This window comes from Sceloporus occidentalis, unplaced genomic scaffold (assembly GCF_023333645.1).
Source record: "Sceloporus occidentalis isolate IW3139 unplaced genomic scaffold, rSceOcc1.0.p SCAF_3, whole genome shotgun sequence".
Classification (NCBI taxonomy): domain Eukaryota; kingdom Metazoa; phylum Chordata; class Lepidosauria; order Squamata; family Phrynosomatidae; genus Sceloporus; species Sceloporus occidentalis.
In genome coordinates, this window is record NW_028316983.1 from 226,122,757 (window position 1) to 226,139,755 (window position 16,999).

A 16,999-nucleotide genomic window follows, 5' to 3' on the forward strand; every position below is an offset into this window, starting at 1 on the left:
GCATTAATGATGCTTCCAAAGACTATTCATCACTTTATAGTGACGCCCTGTGGATAAAATATGTCATAGCTATAAATACAGTGATTAGTAAAGTGCAATACAGTGGTACCCCGGGTTACGAAATTAATTCGTTCCGCCGCCGCTTTCGTAACCCGGAAACTTTCGCTAGCCGAAAAGCCCATAGGCGCTAATAGCGAAAGCCGCGATTCCGTGTGAAATCGCGCCGAAAAGCACCAAATTTTTCTTCGTAACCCGAAATAACCTTCGTAACCCGGAAATGTTTTTTTCAATGGATTTTTTTCGTAACCCGGAAATTTCGTAAGGCGGCGCATTTGTATCCCGGGGTACCACTGTATCACAGATATTTCCCATTTCCACTATCTGTAGCACAGGTCCCACTATTTGAATCATAAACTGATCTCCCACCCCCACCCCCCCCCCGGTCTATATGCTTAATAGAATATTAAGATCCTTCAAGAAAGTATATCACATGGAGCTTTTTGGTGGTGTTGTGGCTCAGTTCCAGCTCACTTCCGAAGTGATTGCACTTCCAATGATGCGGTTTCATGTCATAAACTGGCTGTTTTATCAGACGCCATCGATTTCTATGGGAGCTGCTTGCGAATTGCTTCAGCAGTGTTTCTGAAGTCACCCCTCATTTTGGTAAAAACGGGGGAAAAGTGACTCCAGAGAATTCGCTTCCAGGCTGCCTTCGATTGCACTGCGATTTGGTCTGGTGTGGAAAAGCACTCTGATGCCACCCCTCTTGGCCCCTGTGTCCTGCTCTGTCATCCCCCTCCTCCTCCTTCATGCCATCTCCTTCTCTCTACCAACCAGCTGATCCCATCATCCCCTGCGTCCCCTGCGTCCTCCTGGACCCCGATCTGTTCCACTCCTTCAGCCTCCCACCAATCCCATCATCCCTGCCTTCTCCTAGACTCCGATCTGCTCCACTCCTTCACTCTGCCACCAATCCCATCATCCCCTGACTGCTCCTGATCCTGGCCCCAGGGACCCCCAGCGACCTATCCCATCATCCCCTGACTGCTCCTAATAATAATAATATAATAATAAAGGTTTATTTATATCCCGCCCCTTGAGGTCAATCGGGGCAGCTAACAACAATAAAATACAATACATTATAGATCAAAATTCCCTCTCCCCCCTTAAAAATTATTATAAAAATTATCCTAGACCCCGATCTGCTCCTCTCCTTCAACCTGCCACCGATCCCATCATCCCCTGCCTCTTCCTTCACCTTGATGAAGGATGACAGCTAAGGAGGGGGCAGGGAAGGAGGCCAGAGCCCCACTGAGCATGCCCAAGGGTGCCGGTTTGAATCGTTGAACCCTATGAGACACAGTGGGCCCTTGGTATCTGCGGAGGTTTGATTCCAGGGATGTCTGTGGTAGTAGCAAAATCTGTTAAAGACAACAACATAATATAATGCTGTCCTTGATATAAAGTGTCAGAAACCAAGGCTCGCTCTGGGAACACGTGTGTGTGTACACACTCTTGCCTTCCCCAGGGGCTGAGAGAGTGTGGCTCCTCCTTCTCCTGCTCCCCCAAGTCACAGCAACTTACGGGCGTCCAGTGCCACTTGGTAACAGGCCAGAGGCTCCAGCGACAGCTTGTAGCCCTCGAACTTGGGGTCCAAAAGCGGGCGGTGGACCCTCAAGGAGCAGTTGGCCGCCGCCTCCATTCCCTCCTCCCTTTGACTCAGGCGCTTGATGCTTCCGTCTCTCTTTGACCCGAATCAGGTTGAGAGGCGGCCGCGGAGGCCTCTGGGTAAAGTAGTACCGCGAGGCACGCTGGGAAAGGTAGTTTTTCAGAACTACTCTGCTCTTGGATTAGAAAATGGCCGCTGTGTGTGTGTGTGTGTGTGTGTGTGTGTATATAGAGAGAGAGCAATTTTATATAAAATATTGCTCTCTCTCTCTCTCTCTCTCTCTCTCTCTCTCTCTCTCTATATATATATATATATATATATATATATATTATATAGCGATATATTATTCCTTTTCCTGTAAAAACCTGTTACTCCTCCTTAGTCCGCAGCCCTGTGTGAAACACTGGCTCTCAGATTTTGGTCCTCTGGGTACTTTGAACTTTAGCTCCCCAAATTCCTGGCTGTTGGCCAATCTAACTGGGGCTTCTAAGACTTAAAATCCAAAACACCTGGAGGAGTGGAGTTTGGAAACCAAAGGTTCAAAACGCACTGCAGAATCCAGTTTGAGACTGCTTTAGTTGCCCACGGCTCAGTGCTAGGGAATTCTGGGAAGTGTAGTTTTGTGAGAAATTTAGCCTCCTGTCAGAGAGCTCTGGTGTCAAAATAAACTACAATTCCCAGGATTCCCTAGCACTGAGCCAGGAGAGCTAAAGCTGTCTCAAACAGAATTATTTCTGCAGTGTGTTTTGGACCTACATCGGCACTGCAGAAGTAATGCAGTTTGACGCCGCTTTAACTGCCCTGGCTCAGAACTAGGGAATCCTGGGAACTGTAGTTTGCTGTGGCACCAGATTGACAGAGAAGGCTACATGCCTCACATAAGTTTTGTGACCAAACTACAGTTCCCAGAATTCCTCAGCATTGAACCAGGGCAGTTAAATCGGTCTCAGACTGGATTATTGCTACAGTGTGTTTTGACACTAAAGTGGTGACAACAAACTAGATCATTTCTGCCTTGCGGCGGCAACCTATCACACCTATAAATCTCTGAATCCTAACCCCTGTAACAGAATGGGATTATGGGAGTCGTAGTTTCATTGTGAGGTAACTGGAGATGGAGACTTAGGAGGGGATGATGGGTTGAGAAGACGGCTTTCTGAGACTTGTAGTTCGCTTTAGGCGCTCAGGGCCGGGAAAGGGTTGGTGAAGGACTACGTTTCCCGAAGCGCTCTGCGAGAATGGAACGTTGCGAAGGGGGCGGGGCAGCCGTGGGCGTTTCTGCGGCTGCGCGACTGGCCCTTGGAGGCTCCTTTGGCTCCTGCAGCCTCTGAGCAAAGAGCCGGGAGCGCCGAGGAGGTCTTTGGGAGGTAGGTTTGGGGTCATTCCTCCTCCAGACGGAGGGTTTCTCTGCCTCTCGGTCACTGTCTTCCATTTCTAGTCCGCTGGGTTGCTTGGGAAAGTCTTTTTGGCTGCATCCACACTGAGAATTAATGCGGTTTGGTACCGGTTTAACAAGCTGAGTTAAGATGGGGAACATTTGGCTCTCCAGATGTTTTAGATTAGTCCCCCACAAACTCATGGCGTTGGCCACGGCTGCATCCACACTGCAGAAATAACCCAGTTTGACACGACTTTAACTTCTAAGGGTCAGTGCTATGCAATTCTGGGAACCGTAGTTTGTTGTAGCACCAGAGCCTCTTCTGACAGAGAAGGCTAAATGTCTCACATGACTGCAATTCCCAGAATCCCATAGCACTGAGCCATGGCAAGTTAAAGTGGTGCCAAACTGGGTTATTTCTGCAGTGCAGATGCAGCCATGGAGTTCTGGGATTTCTAATAATAATAATAATATTGTGAGATACTTAGAGCTCTGGTGCCCCAGCAAACTACAAATCCCAGGGTTCCATAGCATGGAGCCGTGGCAGTTAAAGCAGTATCAAACTGCATTAAAAGTGCTAGAATATGACATGCGACCGCTCTCCTTCTTTAAGGGACTTTTCAAAATGTTCCTTTGAATACAGTTTAAACTAAAAGGTAGACCACTGCAGAGTTTAAGGTATCTTTTTACAAGAGGATGTTTTTCATCTGGGCGCTGCATCCGCACTATGGAAATAATCCAGGGTGACACCACTTTAACTGCCGTGGTTGGATGCTATGGAATTCTGGGGCTTGTAAAACAGTGCGTTGAACCTAGGCCTAATCTGCACTGCAGAAATAATCCAGTTTGACACTGCTTTAACTGCCATGGCTCAATGCGATGAGATTTGTAGGAGTTTTTTGTGGCAACGGAGCTCTCTGACCTAGAAGACCAAATGTCTCACAAAACTACAAGCCTCAGAATTCCCTAGCATTGAGCCAGAGCAGTTAAAGCAGCATCAGACTAGATTATTTCTGCAGTGTGGAAGTGGGTAGATGGCCTCGGAGGATGGTGAACTCCCCAACTTCTGCTGCTGCTGCTGTTGTTTGCCTTCTAGTCATTTCCAACTTATGGCGACCCAAAGGGGAACCTCACATGGAGTTTTCATGGCAAGATGTGTCCAAAGAGGCTTTGCCATTGCTATCCTCTGAGGCTGAGAGAATGTGATTTACCCAAGGTCACCCAGTGGGTTTCCCATAGAGGAGCTGGGACCCTCACCCTGGTCTTCATAGTTGTAGTCTAGCCACTGTGCCACACTGCCTCAGAAATACCCAGATCGATTTATGAATTTAAAACTGAATTTTCTCTTTTTCCAAGTAACAGTTTGGAAGTCATTGGCCTTTATTTTTATCACATGTGCTTGAAAAATCTTCAGTAACAAGATTCTGTGTTCCTTTAAAAAAACAAATGTACAAATTTCTAACCAGGGAGGGAGACACCAGGTGATACATTATATATTTGACAAAAGGGAAGACTTCTAGATTTTCAGTCTTAATACCTTATGGCCTCCTAAGGCCGCGACCCTTTAATACAGTTCCTCAAGTTGTGGTGACCCCAACCATAACATTATTTTTGTCTCGGTTCCTAGGACCATCAGAAATATGTGTTTTCCTATGGTCTTAAGCGACTCCTGTGAAAGGGTCGTTCGACCCCCAGGTTGAGAACTGCTGCCCTAAAAGATAGCTTGGGTAGTGCTGCTTAAGCTATCAGATGTGTGGACTGGCAGTCCCTTGCCCAAATATGAGGAGACAGGTTTCATATTCCCATTGGCTACAATTATTTCTTTATTTCCCAGACATCTGCTTGGGATCAGCATGGCGAACAGACCAGCGCAGGTCCACGGATCACCACTTTGAGTAGCACCAATTCAGAGGACAAATCCCCTCTTAGCTCCAGCACCATTCTTTGAATTGAAATCCACTGGGTGACACTGGGGAAGTCATACTCTCTTAGCCTCAGAGGATGGCAATGGCAAACGCAATTGTTTTCAATAATTTTATTAGATGTATTTCAGTTTTATAGTATCTCAGGATATACTGGAAAACAGTGCTGTTCAATTGCTTTTTTAATCTGTGTTGTGGATACACACACAACCTCACTCATGCTCTTGAGAGTAAGTCCACTTTCTTAATTTGGACTTATTTGCAAGTAAATGTGCCAAGAATCAGCATTAGATCAAAACGTAGGGAACAATGACTCATATTTACAGTGTGATATAAATTGGTAAAAGCTAGAAGAAGAACAACACATTAGTTGCTTATGACCTCACTATTCTGGCTTATAAATGCATTGTTTGTGGTTCTTTGAATCGGCAACAAGCATTGATGTTCCACTGCTGGGGCCTGTGGAAGGATAATTTTATTTTGATAGGGCTGGGGGGAAATACAATGAATAAGGCATTCGAAAGGCTTAGAATGAATTCATACAGGCCATCCAGCTGTGAACTTTGGGCTGCCCATGCTGGATAGCCTCTCTTTTAGCAAACTTCTGGCAAGCAACCTTACATAGTAATCAGTTTGCAGTCAGTATCCTTGGGAGAGTTTGAATTGCAATTCCCAGAATCCCCCAACCTACAAATAGTTGTGTTGGCTGGGGATTCTGGGATATGAAATCCAAACTTCTCTAGCTTTAGTCCTGGATCCCAAATTGTACCTACCTGGCTTAGATGGAAAGTATGTTTTCTATGAAAATAAGACACACCTATGTGTTCCTCACCCTTTTTTTTTTCCTTTCCTTTTTAAATAGATTGATTGTGTTTGGCCTTAGGGGAAAAAATGAACAAAGATGCACAAATGAGAGCAACTATTAACCAAAAGCTGATTGAAACAGGAGAACGAGAACGGTAAGTAGGTTTTAATTACCTATAAAGCCCTAAATGGCTTGAACCCAGGGTACTTGGAGGACCGCCTCTCCCCATATAATCCACCCCGCGCTCTCAGGTCGACCGGGAAGCAACTGTTGAGGGTTCCAGATACGAAATATTCTGTGACTGCACAGAGGGCATTTTCCAGCTCAGCCCCGCAGCTTTGGAACTCTCTTCCCGGTGAGCTCCGCTCGGTTACCTCCCTTGACTTATTTAGGAAGAGGTTAAAAACCTTCCTCTTCCAACAGGCTTTCCCCCAGACAATGTAATACCTGCTCTCTCCCCGCTGTACCGTTGCACCTGCACTTTAGGCTAGCTATTGTTGTGATTTTAATCTGTAAGTTTTTATCTTGTTTTTAATTGTATTATTGTATTGTTTTTATATGATACTGTTTGTAAAATCGTACATCGCTGTACTTCTGTGTAACCCGCTTTGATCTATTAAGTAAAAGCGGACTATAAATAAACAGTTTATTATTATTATTATTATTATTATTATTATTATTATTATTTCCTGTTCTAGCAACAGCAGTATATTGCATTATTTGTATCAGGTCTGTTGGTATTTGTGGGGTAGGGGGAGTTGTGCCCAATGGTTAGACACAGGTTCTTCAACTCTGTGGTATTTATTTTCTGAGAGTAAGCCTGATTTAACTCAGTGGACAGTGAGTAGACAAGTATAAGATGGTGCTGTTAGTGGCTATTGTGTTTACATACAGAAGGTGTTTGCCTTGATCATCCTTAAATTCTGTAATCCCCACTTGCAGCCCACACTATTCCCAGCTGTCCCCCAACATCCAGAAACAAATTTGAAGGAGGAACAGAGGATGAAGGAAAAAACACTGTCAGGTGAACTGTTTACAGATGGACAGTTAGGATCAAAAGCAGTATCTTCCATAAACATCCACAAATAATAATTTACACAGAGAAGTTCATCTTTTTTCCTTTCCCTCTTTAAAGTTCTCAGGTTTGATCTGGTATACCTCTTTCTAACAAATCAAGAGTATGTAAATCTGAGACACGAAATGTGCAACCCTCTGGGTGTTGATCTATTTCTGCCCCTATTCATGCTAGCTGGGGCCATTCTAGCTGGGGCAAATAGTCATTAGGAATCCAAAACATCTGGAAAACCACCAATTCCACACCCTTGAAGCTTTACAACTGAAGGAGACTGCAGTTGTTTTCAGAATACAACAGAAACATTGGGAGTAGAAAACATTTACACTCAGGATTTTCAGTTACTGTTTGTTAGATTTATATCAAAGCCAGTTTGAGAAAGAGAAGAGTTTGCAATAAGTGCAGCTGTTAAGATGTGTTGGGGACCAAAGAATTACATGACCTAAACAACAAGTATGCTATAAGTAAAAATGTCTCCTTCAGATCACCTGCAACAAGTATAGCAGTGGTTAGAGTGCTAGGACTGAAGGGATCTCAGCTGCTGCCACACTGATGAATTAATGCAGTTTGTCACCACTTTAACTATCATGGCTCCATCCTATGGAATCCTGGGATTTGCAGTTTGTTGTAGCACCAGAGTGCTCTAACAGATAAGGCTAAATGTCACAAAACTCAAGTCCCAGATTTCCATAGCATTAAGCCATGACAGTTAAAGCTGCAGTGCAGATGCAGACCTAAATTCAGACTTCCTACTCAGCTATGAAATTTTGTGGGTGACTTTGGATAAGTCAACAGAACATTGTGGGAACTCTAGACTAACAGATTTATTTTAGCATGAACTTCATTTATTACTATCCATCACAGATGCATGAAATATAATATAGCTTTGTGTTTATATGTACATGCTCGAGCATAGGATCAGAGTGGAACTGGACTATCAGGATTGTTGTGAGGATAAAACTGGATACTTTCCATGCAGATGTGAACTCCCGGAAAAAAATATAAATAGCAACCATTTTTATTTTGTCTCACTAGCTACTTTTTAACCACATGTTGTAAATAATTTATTATAAATGAATATGGTGGCTCTAATTCATTAACATTTTCAAAAATAAAATTTGTTACTTCAGTGCCAGTGGTATTACATTTCTGAGTACCAATTAATGTTTCACATCTTAATTCATTAGTTTAGTGAGGATAATTTGGGAAGGGTTTGGATCTTTAATTTCATTGTAAGTGCTTTTATTTAGTGCTTTTATTTAATTACTTTGTAAATAACACATTTAAAGATTGATGTTAACAAATTAAACAGTTTATGGTCATAGAATTAAATTTATTTAATGCTTCAACATTAACACGGTAGGGCTAACACTTACTGATCTTAGCTTCCTAATTACTAGAGTTTAGTATGTAGGTTCCACATCTTAAGCATTTGTTTAGGATAATACCTCTTAGGTATGGAAGTTTCTATTTCTATGGTTCAGTAGTTTTAGAAAGCAAATTAAAGTTGTCCTATTAACTTTTGCATGCAGCATATATTAACTGACTCCAATAAATCTCTAATTCAATGTCTTTTTACAGCCTTAAGGAATTACTGAGAGCCAAATTAATTGAATGTGGTTGGAAAGACCAGTTGAAGGCACACTGCAAAGGTAATTCTGAGTTAATCTCAATCTCAAAAGTACTGGTGAATTTGTCAGTCCAATATGTGTGAATACAATGTGTGTGGAACTTGTAACATCAAGATTTTTATTATATATTTATGCATTTTAACAAAATTAATATCCAGCCCTTAGGCTAAACAAGGCATTGCAAAGGATTGCAGAGCCAGTACTTTGCAGAGCAAAATTTACATCTCTATCCATCAGAACAAAAAATACAGTTGAAATTTCCATATTTAAAAATGATAATTTGTTCCCTTCTTTACTGTATCTGGATGGGAGCAGTACTAACTGCATGTTAATTGATAAATCCAGTAATATTTTGTGAGGATATCAGTATTGTGTTGGCTTAAGCTTCCTCATTTAATACTTCACAGAATTATAAAAGTAACTAAAATTGGAGCACCTTGAGTTTGTGGTCCAGCTACCCGAGAGTAAGCCCCACTAATCTCAGTGGAATTTATTTCTATGTAGACATAGAAATAATTCAAGTTGCTGGGTTGTTTTTTTTAAACATTCTGTATAGGTTTAGTGCACACATAATGCTTCTGGTCTCTTAAACCTGGTTAAGTCAGGGATGTCCAGGGAACATGCCGTCAGTTATCTCTCTTTTGTATTATCTGTGTATTATTAGCATTATTTGTGTATTTGTGTATTGTTCGCATGTACCCTGAAGGTCATGCAAACCATAGTTACATACCCTCCGGCATTTCACAGGTGAAAACTGGGACACGTGTGGTCAAGATCACAGAAATCATTAATGAGGAAGAATACACAAGCTAGGAGGGGCCAGAGCGCTTTTCTTTTGCCTGACTCTACTACAGACAAGGGCAAAATTCTGGCCCCTCCTTTCCTCTCTCTCGGCCGAGTTAATCAAATGCAAAGTGCTTTTGCACTTTGAAAATAGTTTGCAGAAACTGAATTTAAGCTGAGGACAAAGGGGTAAAGTGGAAGGAGGAGAGAGAAACCGGGACCTTTTAAAAAATATCTGGAAAAATGAGATGATAGAGGATTAATTTAGATCAGTCCTGCTGAGTCAGGACAGATGGACAATATGCAATTAATGCTGAAAAAATGGAATGGAAATGGAGAGTATGAACCAAGAAAGATTTTGATTTAAATTTGAGGAACCTTTCACCAAGACATTGGCTTGTTACAGACTGCCAAAATAAAGCTGCTTCGGGTCTCTTTGGAGGTACAGCGCGCCTGTGTGATACGCGGGCGCACCTTACGTGGCTTGAGCATACGCGCTCAAGCCGCGGGGCGGAAGGGGCGGCACGTCCCATTCAATTGAATGGGTGCGTGCGCCCGTTGCACCGCCGCGCCACCATGCATGAGCCCCATTGTTTACAATGGGGCTTGAGCATAGGCGGAATTCGCCTTACGTGGAGGGATCCGGAACGGATCCCCGCGTAAGGCGAGGACCCACTATATGCTGTTTAAATGATGCATGCATCCTAAGAATCCGAAAGCTGCACCAAAGCTGCACTCCAGTGCTTAGGAATGGAGTGTGGCTTTGGCGCGACCTCCTTAGGACCCATGCATCATTTAAACAGCATACCTCCAAAGGGACCCGAAGCAGCTTTATTTTGGCAGTCTGTAACAGGCCATTGAAAGCATCTTGGTATTCAAAAAGGTGTTCAGACATATTCTGAATGCCTGGAATAAAGTGGTGACAGCATGTTTTCTTTTGATTTTTTCAGTGGGGAGGGATTCTGGCACAGATTAGTATAGGGAGTAAATTCTAATGTAAGGGTGAACCTCTCCTAGTTCTCCAGATGTTGCTAGACTGCAGCTCCCATTATTGTTATCTAGAAGAGCCAAAGGTGAGAAATGATGGGAGTTGTAATTCAATGTATGGAAGATCATGGGTTCACTATCCCTGTTTGAGTTACATGTACTGTAATAGTGTATGCTGCTTGTAATTACAATATGCTCTAACTCAGTGGATCCCAAACTCTGCTCCTCCGGGTGTTCTGCACTTCAGTTCCTAGAATCCTTGACCACTGGTCAAGGCGACTGAGGCTTCTGGAAGCTGCAGTCCAAAACACCTGGAGGACCAGAGTTTGGGAATCACTGCCAGTACGTTGAATATGCTGGAAGGGAAGAGGGCTGCAACACACCAGTTGTTATTGGACTCTCAGTACCCATCACCTTTGAACTTTAACCTTGCTGGCTGGAACTGATGGGATATGGTAGTCCAGTGACACCTGGAGGGCTATAGCTTCCCCAGTTCTATTTTATACATGACATGAATAGGCCTATTATTTCAAGTCATTTAAAAACCTGTATGTGGTTCTGTTGACTTTGCTTAGATGTTATCAAGGAGAAGGGATTAGAGCATGTCACAGTTGATGATTTGGTGGCAGAAATCACTCCGAAAGGCAGAGGTAAGAAAAATAACATTACTTTATCTCAGGTTCATACATCAATGGTTTGTATGTTATCTATGTCCTGGATAAGCTGAGGAAAGTTACTTTTTATTATAACTCCCAGAACCTCCAACCAGTGTATTCATTGATCATGATTGTTGAGTTGTAGTCCAAAAAAATAATTTTCCCAAACTTTGATCCTGGCTCCCCACCTCCCCTTCATACAACGCACTTTGGTATGCACTGAGTTCCCAAGAAGTCTGTCCTCTGGTTATTTGACTCATATCCAGGTGCCTACAGTGCAGCTTAGCATTCATTTACACTGTGTTCTGGAATTTGGACTTCAGCTAAATTTGTTTACTATTGCATCTATGTGATGAACAGAGCTTTTTATAAACAGGTTCTCAGAATCTTCTCTTTCATTTTGATGCATTGTTAAAATATATTTGTCAACTAAATGGCTAAGAAATACGAGTCCCATATTGAGAAAAGGGAATGATATAAATAAAAAATAAAATAAACCCTTTTGGCCAGCATCAGTCATATGCTATTGCAAAGAAGAAGAAAAAAAAAGAAAACTTACATATGATACTAAGAAATAATAAGTAATATAAAATAATTAAAACAGTGGCACCGATATAATTTTAGTTACGGATAACCAAGTATGCATCTTCAGTCATGTTGGAAGAACCATGTATCCTGTTCAGTAGTAACCAGGTGACACTTGTGTTCTGTACAGGGAGATGTATGTAGATGTACACCTTTGGTGGCTACACATATTTATGTTTATATTATTTCATTCATCTTCCAAGGAGCTGAAGGTGGTAAATATAGCAATTCACTTTGACAATAAATATCTTCAGGAGAATGGCTATCCCAGCTTCATCCAATAAGATTCATGGTTGAGTTGGGGCTTTGAACCTAGATCTCCTCAGTCCTGGTCCCCTACAATAGGGGTTCCCAACCTTTTGACTCATAGAGCCCTTATTTCTATGGTGGACCCCTAAGGCCTACCCTATGTCATAGAAGCTAATGATGTTTAGGAGCATATATTATAATATAGTCTTACTCTTTAATTTCGTTCAATTTTTATTTCATTTTCTCGGAGCAGCAGCGGAGCACCTGAGAAGTGCATGCAAGAGCCCTAAGGGCTCCTTGGAGCGCAGGTTGGGAACCCCTGCTCTACTCCATGCAGGGCTTCTGTTGTGGAACATTTCTTCCAGATTGTGATTTCACAGCATGAAAGTATTTTAGACTTTATTTCATAGCTGTGGAAATTGATATTTGTGGGTTTCTCTTGGAAGAAACTTTTCCAAATATGGTTTCATGAACCTATTCAGCCACAATCTGACTGCCTTTTGTAACCTATCATGTGCTTGACAGTTCTGCCTTTTTATTTTTGCTTTTCCAGGCAGGCAGGAAAACAGAAGGTATCAAGTACATAATGGGCCTCAACATATTTCTGTTGGGGTGTGTACAGCTTGTTATGCACAGGTTGTAAAAAGCTTTCTTGACCAAATGCGTGGTGCAGTGGTTAAATGCCGATAATACAACCACTCATTCACAGTTTCAAGGTTGTGAGTTTGATATCAGCCAGGAGCTCCAGGGTTGACTCAGCCTGGCATCCTTCTGAGCTTGTTGGAGATAATTAGCTTACACATTGTAAACCAGTTAAGGAGTGCTTAAGTGCACTGATAAGCAGTATAGAAATGTACTTGCTATTGCTCTCTTGGGATTGCTAGCTTGGGTTTCTGGTATACGTGTGGGAATTGCATTTCTGACACCTTTGACTCACCCCGTTACTATTTATTTTTCAGCCTTGGTACCTGACAGTGTAAAGAAAGAACTTCTACAAAGAATAAGAACATTCCTTGCCCAGCATGCCAGCCTTTGATTCTTCCATTTGAGTTGTACTGTATTCTTTTGAGTGAATTATGCCAGAAACTGGAAGACATTTTTTCCATGCTTTGCGGTTAAAGTTCACTTTTTTTTTAATTTTCAGTTACTGGAAGCATACTTTGTTACATTGATTTCTTAATCTTGGTATTTTAATAAAAAAATGAAATTAACCTTTGGGGTGTATGTTGGAAAGAAATTGCATTTCTTGCCATTAAAAGGATGTTGCATGGGTTAACACAACTGGCATGTATCTGTATTTTTTCCCATTTCTTTCAAAGATTCTCAAAATGCACCAGCAGAAATGGTAGCAGTACAACACTTGTTAGATTAACTGTTTGGGCTTAATTACAAAATAGTACAGTAACAGAGTAAGACAAAAGAACTGAGTCTTTGAGACAGTCAAGAGCACAGAATACAGGGGCGCATGGGGGAAAATATCTTACATTTCAGCATTTTTGCCAGATTCTGTCTGTTTTCAGCCTCTTGACAGTTACTGTCTTTACCAATTAGTACTTTGGGTAAGGATGAACTTAAAGCGGCCTTTCTAAAGTAAAGCAATGAGATTCGAAGGGATGTGGAGTTGCTATGGCAACAGAAGCCAGATTCTGTGATGTGCACTATATTTTTAGCCATTCACTAAGTTGTTATCCCTGTGTTCAAGACAGATTGGAAAATGACCTCAGAAAGCAAGTCTTTCTCTAACATTCAAGGTCTGTGTCACCAGGACCAAGGGGGCATTTAGATAAAAGAGTTGTGTGTTTGAGTCCTGGTGTCCCAGAAGCTTTAAAACGTAACAAGTCCACAATCCTGTTTACCTCGACCAGAATCCTGTGGGTGACATACCCTATGAAATTTTGGGGGACATTTTGGGAGAAGATATTTAATATCCCCCCACAACAAGGCATCTTCCCAATGAGGGGACATGTTCCTGCAAACATTTAGTAAATAGGCACCCAGACAGCATCCAGCTGCAATTCCAAAAGCTTTAGTTCAGAGTGAAGAGATACTCGGCTTTGCCAGATATGTGAGCATAATGCTGCAATATTTCCAATCTTAGTACATAGGTAGTTCTCATTGATTCAGTGGATCTACTCTATTTTATATTATCAGCAAGATTCAGGCTATAGTGCAGTGCAACCTTTCTTTGTAATAGAGTCCAAAGATGCATTAGATATACTCAATTGACAGAGCTGAGTACAAATGTATTTCTGTCTCTATAGAAACAGAAATGAAATTGAAGTAACTGTAATGAAGAACTGAATTGCCTCTTCCCAACAGCAGTTACTGGGATAAGTACATCTGTAGGTTTTAGTTTTTTTCTTTTTGTGACCAAGAAAAGGGATTGTGGCTAATTTTTTTAATTTTTCTTAATTTCTTTTAAAAAATATTAGCATTGACATGGTCCAATGGGGACAATCTTAAAAGCCTGAAATCTTACATACCTTGGCTTGGTAACTGAACTCAACTCTGAGTGAAGACACATGAGGTTAAGTTCTTGATGTGGTCAGGATTGCAGTCATGTATTTCAAACCATTTTGCTAGGGAAGAATGGGGACAAGTCCCAACCTATGACATTTTTAATGTTTGTTTTGAGCAGTTCACAGTGTATGAGTGAAGTGTGTGTGAACCTAAGAACCTATGCTTGTGGGGTGGGAACAACTCCCAATTTTACCCTTTTCTCATCTTTTAAAAGTTATTGGACAACACCATAGCTACACATATAAATGTGTATGTATATATTGTAGATATACATACCTACCTGTTTTATCTGGAGATTGTAGAGAGGAGAGTGAAATGTCTTCCTATAACACTCCAATAGTGATACTAACAAATACATATTCCAGGGGTGTAGCTACAAAAGAAAGGCGAATGAGAGCTCTATTGCCACAAATTCTTCCTCTCGTGACATTTTCCTTTACTGCCCAAATTTCTATAACTGCAGGAACTAAAAACCATTTGAACATTTGGAAATACAATTTAGGTATCCCAAAAAAATTTAGCTAAGCAAAGTTGCTAAGGGAATGCAAACAGCAAAATAAGAGTACTAGGTGGGAAAGAATTGAAAAGCACAATAAATATATCACACAGTACTTTCTCAAAACTGAATATTTTTAATCAATTTGTTACTCAATTTCTTTCCATACTCTATGGATTTTTTAATTGCTTTTGAGTGGATCTTTCTGTTTCACATCAGTGTATTAAATTGTTTTTAAAGTCTACTGTAACCCCTTTCTTAGGGTGCATCTACACTGTAGAAATAATGCAGTTTATTCAAACTTTTAAGTGCTGCGGATCCACCCTATAAAACCGAGGGATTTGCAGTTTTACAAGGTCTTTACCTTCTCTGCCAAACAGTGCTGGTGCCTCACAAGACTATGGGCCCATACAGACAGGCCAAAATAAAGCTGCTTTGGGTCACTTTGGAAGTATGCTGTTTAAATGATGCATGCGTCCTAACAAGCCAGAAGCCGTGCCAAAGGTGTGGTCCAACACCCTGCCATGGAGGAGTCAGGACCTCTCAATCAAAGCATCCCTGACAGATGGCCATCCAGCTTCTGTTTAAAGACCTCTAAGGAAGGAGACTCCACTACACTCTAAGGGAGTTTGTTCCACTGTCGAACAGCCCTTACTGTCAGGAAGTTCCTCCTAATGTTGAGGTGGAATCTCTTTTCCTGCAGTTTGCATCCATTGTTCTGCGTTCTAGTCTCTGGAGCAGCAGAAAACAAGCTTGCTCCCTCCTCAATATGGTATCCCTTCAAGTATTTAGACAGGACTATCATATCACCTCTTAACCATCTTTTCTCTAGGCTAAACATCCCAGCTCCCTCTTTCCTCATAGGACATGGTTTTCACCATTTTAGTCACCCTCCTTTGGACACGTTCCAGTTTCTCAATGTCCTTTTTAAATTGCAGTACACAGAACTGGACACAATATTCCAGGTGGGGCTTGACCAGAGCAGAATATAGTGGCACTATTACTTCCCTTGATCTAGACACTATACTTTTATTGACGCAGCCTAATATTTCATTGGCCTTTTTAGCTGCTGTGTCGCACTGTTGACTCATGTTCAACTTGTGTTCTACTTGGACTCCAAGATCCTTTTTCAGCCAGGTGTCACCCATCCTATATCTGTGCATTTCATTTTTCCACCCTAAGTAGGGTTGCCATAACCCGGCGGCCCCCGTGCCATTCACGGTTTTGGGGGGCCCCTCCCGGTCACGGTCCGGTTTGGGCCCCCACCCGTGCCTTGTTCCCGGTTTGGGGGGTCCGCTCCGGCCATTGCCGCTGCCGCTAATGCGGCTGCTGCGGCGCCGACCCACCTCCTCCTCCTCCTCCGGCTCCACCTTCCTCCTGTTCCTCGGCAGGCCGGCGGCAGAAGCGCCGCTGCCACCGCGCCCCCACTGAGAGAGCTTGCGCGCTGCCCAGGCCTCAGTAGGGGTCAGTAGCAGCGCGCGCGCCTGCCCCATTCCCTCCGCGCGCGCGTGCTTGCCCCGCTTCCCTTCCTCCCGCGCCAGGCATCCTAAGGAGGAGGAGGGGGGAGAGGAGGAGGAGGAGGAGGAAGGAGCAGGAGGAAGGGTGCCTGAAGGCCAGGGCAGAATTGGGCCACAAAAGGAGGAGGAGGAGGAAGAGGAAAGCTGAGTCAGTGGCCATTAGGTCTGCCTTGGTATTTTGGGGGTTTTAAATTATTTTTTAAAATATAAAATACTTATTTTATTTAATTTTTTTAATTTTTATTATTGCTTTTTATTTTTTATTGTATTAATTTTTATTATTGCTTGTTTTTATTTTATTTTATTAATTTTTATTATTGCTTGTTTTATTTTATTTTATTAATTTTATTATTGCTTGTTTTATTTTATTTTATTAATTTTTATTATTGCTTGTTTTTGTTTTATTTTATTAATTTTTATTATTGCTTGTTTTATTTTATTTTATTAATTTTTATTATTGCTTGTTTTTGTTTTATTTTATTAATTTTTATTATTGCTTGTTTTTGTTTTATTTTATTAATTTTTATTATTGCTTGTTTTTGTTTTATTTTATTAATTTTTATTATTGCTTGTTTTATTTTAATTCATTAATTTTTATTATTGCTTGTTTTATTTTATTTCATTAATTTTATTATTGCTTGTTTTTATTTTATTTTATTAATTTTTATTATTGCTTGTTTTATTTTATTTCATTAATTTTATTATTGCTTGTTTTTGTTTTATTTTATT

The 16,999-nt window shown here is 41.5% G+C and overlaps 2 protein-coding genes across 3 annotated transcripts in view; one reads left to right on the forward strand and one right to left on the reverse strand.

Moving 5' to 3' along the window:
* Positions 1-1,766, reverse strand: part of LOC149317578 (nudC domain-containing protein 1-like) — a 69,931-nt gene extending 68,165 nt beyond the window's left edge. The window contains exon 1 of the mRNA XM_089517844.1: positions 1,585-1,766. Coding sequence (XP_089373970.1) covers positions 1,585-1,702 — 118 coding nt within the window. The 5' untranslated portion in view covers positions 1,703-1,766. The remainder of the gene's footprint in view (positions 1-1,584) is intronic.
* On the forward strand, positions 1,764-12,948 carry LOC149317579 (transcription and mRNA export factor ENY2). 2 transcript variants are annotated; one of them, XM_089517846.1, is made up of 5 exons: positions 1,764-1,820; positions 5,832-5,928; positions 8,428-8,498; positions 10,823-10,897; positions 12,697-12,948. In XM_089517846.1, the coding sequence occupies exons 2-5, from the start codon at positions 5,861-5,863 to the stop codon at positions 12,771-12,773; spliced, it is 291 nt and encodes a 96-aa protein (XP_089373972.1). In that variant the 5' UTR covers positions 1,764-1,820; positions 5,832-5,860; the 3' UTR covers positions 12,774-12,948. The 2 variants fall into 2 exon arrangements, with proteins under 2 accessions (XP_089373972.1, XP_089373971.1); XM_089517845.1 differs by lacking the exon at positions 1,764-1,820 and adding an exon at positions 2,933-3,036.
* Positions 12,949-16,999: the final 4,051 nt, after the last annotated feature.